The sequence below is a fragment of the Nematolebias whitei genome, chromosome 18 (assembly GCF_014905685.2).
Source record: "Nematolebias whitei isolate Nwh7 chromosome 18, NemWhi1, whole genome shotgun sequence".
NCBI lineage: Eukaryota > Metazoa > Chordata > Actinopteri > Cyprinodontiformes > Rivulidae > Nematolebias > Nematolebias whitei.
In genome coordinates this window covers 31,259,603-31,269,484 of record NC_056515.1, presented here as the reverse complement: position 1 = coordinate 31,269,484, position 9,882 = coordinate 31,259,603, and the positions used below count along the sequence as shown (strand labels likewise).

The window sequence follows — 9,882 nt, the reverse complement described above, 5'->3', positions numbered from 1 at the left end:
TTTTTTTAAAGCAGCTCATGACAAATTATAAAAGCCAAACTTCTCCTTTGTCCTCCTCTGCAGAGCAGCATGGCAGCTCCATGTGATCATCGCTGAACACTGTATCCCTCATGTCCTCACACACACAAAAACCAGCAGACCACAACCGCACGATGACAAACGCACAACTTGTCACACGGTCAGCGCGACGTGTTTGACCTGACGAGTCGCACGCTCTGCCGGGAACAGATTTCCTGATGACATCTGAGCGCGCAAGTGTCATTCTGTGTGGGGGCTGATGTCTGTGTACATGATGTAGCTCTAATGCTGCTTAAGCTTCTCTTAAACTACTGGAAAGCTCTGACAGCCCACCCTAAACCCACCAGCCTCTGGGGAATGACAACAGTCAGCCATGTGTATGCAGACTAAACGAAATGTGCACAAGCAGAGACATACAATAAATAAACCGTCTCTGACAGGTGTTATTTGGCTAACAGAAGCCTATTCAGTCAGAGCACACATATCAATAGATACAAATTAACCTCCTGCCCCCTCCCACCCCTAAACAGCAATCAGAAATCAGCACTTTGGTTGGCCTTGTTGCTGTTTTAAGTGCTATATAAATAAATTGGTATGGTATGGTATGGTATGGTAGAAATATGAGAAGCTGGTATCTGTTTGGCCACAGTGCCCCCTGGTGGTCATGTTAACTCACTACATTATTAGCAATTAGCATCTGAGACAGTGAACAGCCAATAAATCACACATTAGAGCAAGTTTTAATTAAAAAAACATTTTTTAAGGGGGTAAATCTTGCCAGTAATCAGTAATGACAGCTGTGTTGCTCATTGTGTTCTTTTTAAAACGTTGCCAGCTAGAAACTTCGTTCTGATACAATTTAGAATAAAATTTTAAACGTAACCATTTGATAGTAAGGACATATTGCAGATTGTAAAGTTTAACATTTTCTTAATAAAAATAAAAAAAATGCATTCAAAAAATAAATACAGAAAATTCTCAATGATTACGTTTAGCTTTAAAATCAAAGGTTCAGAATGGAAAATACCAACATTGCCAGAATATTTTTGGTCTTCTGGGTTTGAAAATTTCTCAGCGAGACATTTAGTTTTGCACAATTAAGTGCATTATGCTTCGCGCTCAGAGGAGAAGGACATCAGCCTTCTCATCTTTAGCTTGTAGCAACTTTTCCTCCAGTGGTGCTCACTGCACCTTTCAAATGTACTCTTTGTCAATGCACGGAGTCCTAATCATCCATGAGAGTAAAGGAACCTTCAAACTTCTAACATCTGTGGTATTTTCACAAAACGTACCACAAACAATTTGTAAAGACCTTGGGAAGCTGTATTGGGGAAGGGGGTATGTATACTAACAAGGATCAAATCTTTGATTTTAATCATTTAAACGTTTCCAGACACAACTTTACAGCACAGGTAGCTAAATGAAAGTCTAATCCTACCTGTATGCCTTCTATTCTCTCTGTCACCACATAGGCGTGATGCATCGCAATCAAAGGAACTTTGACTCCGGCCATTTCTCCCAGCTTGGTGGCCCACACCCCTGCAACAGGAAAATATTCAAAACATGCTTACGTGAAATTACAGTATGTGAAATATCAGTACTTCGAAAGCAACTTTAAGAACAAAAAAACGCAGCCGAATGTTGTCGCATTAGTTAGCTGATGATTTTTGCCTGAATCTCACCTGCACAGTTCACCACACAAGGTGTCTCGATGGTCCCATGGGGGGTCTCCACCGCCCTGACCCTCCTAACCCCGAGGTCGTCTGTTCGTACTTGGATTCTGGTCACAGGGCAGTTCTCGATCACCTGATTCAAACGGGACAGCAGTGAAATAATCACATGCGAGACAATACAGTGAAACTCTAATTGTGCGACTGTTAATGAAGCATTCACACTGTTGTGATCCATTTTTCTTTCGTACATTTATCGGCATCTTTCTCGTTCCACAATTTTTGTGTTATTTCAACAAATCTTATATCAAAATGTTCAGCTCTTTCAGGACTGCCGTGACTTTTGGGTTTGGTGCAACTTTGGCTTTTATAAATATTTAGCCTTTTCTGCCTCTTTGAATTGAGAGCTCAGTTTACATCCTTCAGATCTGTTTACAACCTTTTACTGCTCCTTTCACATTTTGTTCTGGTTCAGCTTCTTTCAGCTTCCTTGTACAAATGTAAACTTTTTCTTCAGCTAATTTCAGCTGTTGTGTGCTCCTTTCAGCTTATTTTTGCAAGTTTCATTTTTTTTTTTTGCTATTTCAGCTACTATTTAGCTGTTTTATGCTAACTTGAGCTTTTTCATCTAATTCCACACTTTAATTTCAACGTATTTCTACATAATTCAGCAAAAATGTGCTCTCTACATCCTTCTGGTAACAAGCTTTTTTCTGCTTTTGTAGCTACTTTTCAGCTGGTTTTTGCTAAATTCAGCTTTTTTTCCAGATAAGTTCCTCTTTTTTGTGCCCATTTCTGCTTTTTTCAGCCTAATTTGGCAAACGTCCCATTTTCTTCTTCTAATTTAAGCTTGTTCTACTCGTTCAGCTAGCTTTTTAGCATTTTCTAGCTGATTTTGGCTGTTTTCAGATAAATTCTAGTTTATTGTGATAATTTCTGCTTTCAACATAATTAATTTCTTTCTGCTAATTTCAGCGTGTTATACTCCTGTCATCTTAATTATGCTAGTTTCAGCTTTCAGTTACTTTTTAGCTGTTTTATGCTCATTTTAGTTTTTCAGCTAATTCCACATTTTTGAGCTCATGTCAGCTCTTTCCACTTCCTTCCTTCCTTTAGTTTAAGCTTCTTTCTACCTTTCAGCTACTTTTCTGCCGTTTTTTTCTAATTTCAGCTTTTTTTTGCTAATTTCAGCTTTTTTTTGCTAATATCCTAATTGTTCAAATTTCTGCCCTTTTTAAACTTAATTCAGCAAATATGTGTTCTTTCTGCCTTCTGCTAATTTAAGGCTTGTTCTTCCATTTCAGCTACATTTCAGCATGTTTTTGGCTATTTTCAGCTATTTCTGAACAAGTTCTTCTGCAATAAACATTCACACTGCATTTTTGCATGAAATGCAATTTCTCTAGTTTAACTTTGTTTTTCTTTTTGTTAAATCTCACATCTCTTTCTACGGCAGCTGAATTGTCAGTTACTATGGTGACATAACCCAAAAGTAGCTACCTTTACTAAATCAATAGAGGGGGAAAAGAACTGTGCCATTTCATCCAAGTTGCCCAATTAAATATTCAATTTCTGGACTGTAAGATTTGCTAAAGAAGGAGTGAGTGTTTGTTTCCTTTAGTCAAGTCAAGATGAGTCCCGTTACCGTGGCTCCCCTGGCGCTGGCAGCTCTGCTCAGGGTGGTACAGGTGCCTGCAGGGTCCATGGTACCGTCTTTAGGAACGTACAGGGTCCCGTAGAGGTCATCGACATTCATCAGTGGATAAAGGTCCTTGGTCTCGGCAGGTGAAAGGACGTGAGACTCGATACCATAGACTTTACCCAGCTGGAACCCAAAGAACAATTGAGCTGTTCTTAAGAACTTTAAATCACACGAGTCTCTGTGGGTTGATGTAAATTGGACTCGTTTGTGAACTGGCTCAATGCAATTCAACTGAACTGATGCAAAACCACAACGTATTGTCCAACAAATCATCATTTTATCACAAATCTGAGCTACGTGGACATTCATATGCAGTAAAAGAGCATCTTAAAGAATGTATTTATTGGATTTTTGCTTTTTTAAAGCAAGCATAAACGTATGTGTGAAATAAACCCTCGTCCATCAAGTCTCAATACTTCCTTCATCCAAAGTTTGTTTGTTTTTTGGAAAGAAATCCTTCAAGCCTTTGCTGACACCTAACTTGTAGTAGATGATGCTGTGGAAACCTTGTAAAGCCACGATACTCGCATCTTGAAATTTAGGCAAACAAAACAAAACATTTTCAATCTTATTTCACCATTCCATGAGTTTATTAATAAAACGGGGTAAAAGAAATGCAACAACATTGACATATTTCATGAATAATCATGAAATTAAAAAAAATGAACCTTTCCAAATATTTCTTACAGTCCTTACCGACATGAGCCGCTTGTACTCGTCCAGTCTCTGCTTGTTGGAGGCGATGAAGAGTCCTCCGTTCTGGATCCAGCCCGTGTGGAGGCCCGTCTCCTCCTCCAGGTCTTTGCTGACGACGTTTCTGGTGTGAGCCAGGAGCTCCACCTCCACATCACTGGGCCGGAGCTGCCACAGCAAGCCTGGGAAACAGACGGACACATCAGCTGACGTAAAGAAACACTTCGACCCGAGCTTTGGGTCTGTTACCTCTGAGCGTGAGGTAAAAACACGCTTGGTGTGTTACCTGCAGTGTGCCAGGTGGTGCCAGCAGTCAGTCTGTCTCTCTCCAGCAGAACTGCGTTGGTCAGGCCCATTTTAGCCAGATGGTAGATGGTCTGACAGCCGAGACTTCCTCCTCCAATCACCACTACATCAGCTGACCTGAGGCAGCAAAGTATCGGTAGATGTTCCAGACCAGTTACAGGAGATGCTTAAATGCGAAAGGACGATACTGCTAGTAAAAGGTTGTTCTCATCCAATTAGGGTGAAGCTGCTGCTCTTATTAAGAACACTGGACGAAATGTTAATTATATACAGGTGCTGGTCATAAAATTAGAATATCATGAAAAAGTTGATTTCAGTAATTCAATTCAAAAAGTGAAACTTGTATATTATATTCATTCATTACACACAGACTGATATATTTCAAAATGTTCATTTCAAAACCCCAAATTTAGTATCTCAGAAAATTTGAATATTAAGACCAATTTATATAAAAAGGATTTTTAGAAATGTTGGCCAACTGCAAAGTATGAATATGAAAAGTATGAGCATGTGCAGCACTCAATACTTAGTTGTGGCTCCTTTTGCCTGGATTACTGCAGCAATGCGGCGTGGCATGGAGTGGATCAGTCTGAGGCACTGCTCAGGTGTTGTTAGAGCCCAGGTTGCTCTGATAGAGGCCTTCAGCTCTTCTGAATGGTTGGGTCTGGTGCGTCACATCTTCCTCTTCACAATACCCCATAGATTTTCTATGTTCCTGTTTTTAGTTTTCTACATTCACCTTATAATCTAGCTGTTTTTGCCATCTTATTTTAATTTGTAAAAAAAAAAATCTGTATGCCTCTTTTATAATTGTCTATTGTTGTCGCTGTTGTCCATTGTTGTCATAATTTTTTGTTGAAACCAGGTCTCTCTTGTAAATGAGTCCTCGAGACTCAATGGGATTAACCTGTCTGAATAAAGGTTGAATGGATGAATGAATGAATGGATGAATGGATGGATGAATGGATGAATGAATGGATGAATGAATTAATGGATGAATGAATGGATGAATGAATGAATGAATGAATGGATGAATGAATGGATGAATGAATGGATGAATGGATGAATGGATGAATGAATGAATGAATGGATGGATGAATGGATGAATGAATGGATGGGGCAGGAGAGTTTACTGGCCAATTAAGAACAGAGATACCATGGTCCTTAAACCAGGTGATGGTAGCTTTGGCACTGTGTGCAGGTGCCAAGTCCTGTTGGAAAATGAAATCTACATCTCCATAAAGTTGGTCAACAGCAGGAAGCAGGAAGTGCTCTAAAACTTCCTGGCAGATGGCTGTGTTGACCTTGAACCTCAGAAAACACAGTGGACCAACATCAGCAGATGACATGGCAACTCAAACCATCACTAATTGTGGAAACTTGCCACTGGACCTGGATTCTGTGCCTCTCCACTCTTCCTCCAGACTCTGGGACCTTGATTTCCAAAGGAAATGCCAACTTTACTTTAAGAGAATAAGAGAACATAACTTTGAACCACTCAGCAGCAGTCCCAGGAGAGACACTTCTGATGCTGTCTCTTGTTCAAGAGTGGTTTGACACAAGGAATGTGACAGCTGAACCCCTTGTCTTGCATACGTCTGTGCATGGTGGTTCTTGAAGCACCGACTACAGCTACAGTCCACTCTTTGTGAATCTCCTCCACATTTTGGAATGGGTTTTGTTTCACCATCCTCTCCAGGGTGTGGTTATCCCTATTGTACACTTTTTTCTACCACATCGTTTCCTTCCCTTCACCTCTCTATTAATGTGCTTGGACACAAAGCTCTGTGAACAACCAGCCTCCTTATCAGTGACCTGTTGTGTCTTGCCCTCCTTGTGCAAGGTGTCAATGGTTGTCTTTTGGACAACTGTCAAATCAGCAGTCTTCCCCATGATTGTGTAGCCTACAGAACTAGACTGAGAGACCATTTAAAGGCCTTTGCAGGCGTTTTGAGTTAATTAGCTGATTAGAGTGTGGCACCAGGTGTCTTCAACATTGAACCTTTTCACAATATTCTAATTTTATGACCAGCACCTGTATCATCTGTTCATAAAACTCACTGGGGTAAAGGCTTAGTGGGTCCAGAGGATGCTCCGTCCTCCTGTTTGAGAGTCTTCTTGTAGGGGACGCTTTTTTCCTTGGTGGGATCTGAGCTGTAGGACCGAGCGCTGGTCCGACAAAGAGCGGGGAGAGGAGGCCGCAGTGCTGACCCCACCTGCCGAACCGCACTCCCAAGGAAGGCCATTACCACTGTGGACACAAAGAAGCAAAACAGCCCAAATGAGACACAACACAGACAGTTTCACATACTTGAATCCAACAGAACACTTTAAAGTCCTTAATTATGACGATCGAGTTGCTGTCAGGACATTTCTACACATTAATACGTCTTATTAGGATTTTAAAAGAAAGGGATCTGGCTTGATCAGCCTTTGAAGTAGTCACTAATGAATGTTTAAACCCAGTCACACAAGTGGATCAGGGATGATTTTATCCTACATCACAAGTCAGCAAATATGCCTGACATGAGGAGTAGATTCAGCTCAAACAATCCCTGTCTGGACACACTGAAGCTCAGATGATGAGTTATGACTTTTACACACAGAAAGTAAATAAATTCATCCAGGTCAACATCAGATTTGAGTAGAAATCAAAGCAAACCAGGACCAGGTGTCCTGAACTGGGATGAACCCCAGTTATCAACAAATACTCAAATGCAGTGCACGAAAACTAAAATAATCTGCTAATAAAAGTCAACCTGACAGACAGTTGTGTTTGTGGATATCTACTGGTTCGATTGTAGTTTGCTTAAACTTATGCAATGATTAACTCGGACTGATTATTTTGCGCAGGTTAATGCGCAAACACCGCAGTGAAAGTTCAGGAGCCGGATCCCTCAGAGCAAAAAAGACTCGTTACCAAATGACCAAAAACAGAACTTGTTCAGCCAGAAACGTGCACGAAGCGTGCGTGCACACTGCAGAGACTTGTGATTAGTTTGGTTTCCACAAACTTACACTCGATGTGGGAGGACAGCCCTGGAAAACGCTCCTCGATGCAAACTCTGAAATGGAGAAAAATAAAAGCTGCAGGTGAAGAGAGTGGGACTGAGAGGTTCTGAGTAACTCCACACACCGAGGAGAGCTGCTACGGAGGCCCAGAAGGTCCAGCTGTTAGACAAGCAGAAGCTCTAGTCCCGCCCCACGCTCTAAGGGTGGAAATTCAGTTTCATTTTTGAGATCCGACTCATTTGGCTCGATTCACCAAAAAAGAACGACTTATTTCAGCTCCCAAACGATTCTTCACCAAGATAAAAATGGCAAACTTTTATACTCAGGACCATTTTTCCAAGTAATATATAAGACATACAACATGAATATATACAAATGTTAGCTATCCGTATATATTAATACTTAGTGGAATGGCTGCCATTTAAGTTTGTATTCATTCAACTTTTATTTATATTGGTTAGTCCCATTGAGCCTCGGAGACTCATTTACAAGAGAGACCTGAATTTTAACAGAGTGATGGCAACAACGACAACAATAGACAAAATATAACTGATATATAAACTAAGACAAATGTATAAACTAATGATACATTTGCCTGATTAAAAGTCAAAATAAACCTGTCATTTTCCCAGGTGTTGTCTTCTACTGATTCATGCAGCGTTTCTTATCTTACTGTTGTACGTTCAAATATTCATGTTCCCAATGCATTTAGTTGCAACTTGTTTCCTTCCATGTTCCAGTTTGCGTCAGCAAGAGTTGGCATGCCTAAGAACCCTCCCTTGCGTACCACCAACCTCACATAGCACCTGACCTTAAGAGTTTTCCTCACAGGTAATGGGCCCATGTGGAGTCTTGTTTATGTGTGATGATAAGAGCAGTAATGAAGGCATTGCTCCAGTCTGATGTGGTGAAGGAAGAGCTGCACTAGCATGTAAAACTCTGTTTAATGGCTCGTCTACATTCCAACTCTTACCTATTCTCATGAGATATATATCATGACCAAAACAACTGTGACTTGACCACAGAAAAGCAGCAGAAAATAAATGGATGGATAGTTTTTTGATGTCTAAAAAACCTCAGTGTGGAGGAGCAGACAGGACTTTCAGCCCCACGTGTCTGGTGCTCAGACTCAGGCTTGAAAAATACAAGGTAGTGCCCACAAATCAGATGTTGCTTGCTTCAGTTTGGAGCTACAAAAGGAGGCGGAGACTTTTCATACATTTTTTTTATATTAATGGTGTCATTACACTTCACTGGGTTCTTCTCTCTACTTCCCACTAACTCGTGTACACAAATGAATCGGTACATTGAGCCAGCTCGGTCATGAACAGCTCATCCTTGCTTTGTTTTGAGATCAGATCAGTCCAGTCTGCTGTTAACAGCCATGCACTGGCACATTGCTATTGAATCAAACACTTGGAACCAAAACCAATAAAAAGCACTTTAAATTACAAGATGAAGCAGAAACCATTCAAATTAAAAATTTCACAAACTAATATAAACTTTAGTGTTATATACTTTGTAACTACAGCAGTTACCGGTAATAGAAACCATTCTTTGCAATGACACAAATAAATACAGTTCATAAAAACTGCTATTTCAAATTTCGTGGGGGAAAAATTACCATCATTCATTAAAATTAAAATACAGCAAATGAAAACAGCTTCAAAATCCAAACCCAAAATACAAAGTAGGTAATGTTTTACTTGTTTTGTCTGCAAAACATTGCTAAATAAAGCGGTTTAACTTATGTTTATTTGTTTGCATGTTGGCTAAGTAAAAAAAACAAATATGTTTGCTGTATTTTTGTTTGTTTTGTTGTTGTGCTGCTGACGTAGGGTATTTCAGGGCAGCAGCTGCTGATGAAAACCCCTACAGGTCCAGGATTCAGTGGACCATCAGAATGAAGAGGACTCTACTGCATGTGGAGTCTCTGTGAAGAACATGCAAAGCTGCCGTCTCTGAAAAAGAAGAAATGCAAGCAGTGCGTAAGCGAGTCGTCATTTTGATATTCTCTACCGCTCGGAGTCTAAAGCAGCTGCTCTGCCTGTTGGGCCTCATGAACCCACACCTCCTAACCAGCAGCCAATACGGTCCTGGGTTTAGGTTCCCTCCTGTGAGAGGAGGTTCTGTCTAGTTCATGGAGCTTTGAGCAGGAGCTGCTGTCTGTAACATTATCTCTGCAAGTTCTGTTTCGTATCTATATCTAAAAAAGTTGACTTCAGCAACCTTTAATCTTCTCTGCAGTGTTTTGTGGGGCTGAATAACAGCCGGTTGTTTGTGTGCTCACACGTGCATGTTTGTGGCCTACGCTTGAGCAAACGCAGAGACTAACAAGCTTAAAGTTTGACCTGTTTCAGCTTGTTCATTCTGTCACGCCCGAGTCAAATAAGGTCACATAAACCAGATGTGTTCAGGACGAGTTTGTAGCGACACTGTGAGACAGATGTTTATGGGGTGCAGTTTGTAAAGTTACACAGT

The 9,882-nt window shown here is 40.6% G+C and overlaps 1 protein-coding gene across 1 annotated transcript in view; it reads right to left on the bottom strand.

Moving 5' to 3' along the window:
- Positions 1-7,459, bottom strand: part of sardh (sarcosine dehydrogenase) — a 35,708-nt gene extending 28,249 nt beyond the window's left edge. Inside the window, exons 1-7 of the mRNA XM_037692037.1 lie at positions 7,408-7,459; positions 6,451-6,640; positions 4,370-4,506; positions 4,087-4,265; positions 3,334-3,513; positions 1,701-1,824; positions 1,457-1,557 (exon numbers count right to left, since the gene is read on the bottom strand). Coding sequence (XP_037547965.1) covers positions 1,457-1,557; positions 1,701-1,824; positions 3,334-3,513; positions 4,087-4,265; positions 4,370-4,506; positions 6,451-6,635 — 906 coding nt within the window. The 5' untranslated portion in view covers positions 6,636-6,640; positions 7,408-7,459. The remainder of the gene's footprint in view (positions 1-1,456; positions 1,558-1,700; positions 1,825-3,333; positions 3,514-4,086; positions 4,266-4,369; positions 4,507-6,450; positions 6,641-7,407) is intronic.
- Between the last annotated feature and the right edge of the window lie 2,423 nt (positions 7,460-9,882).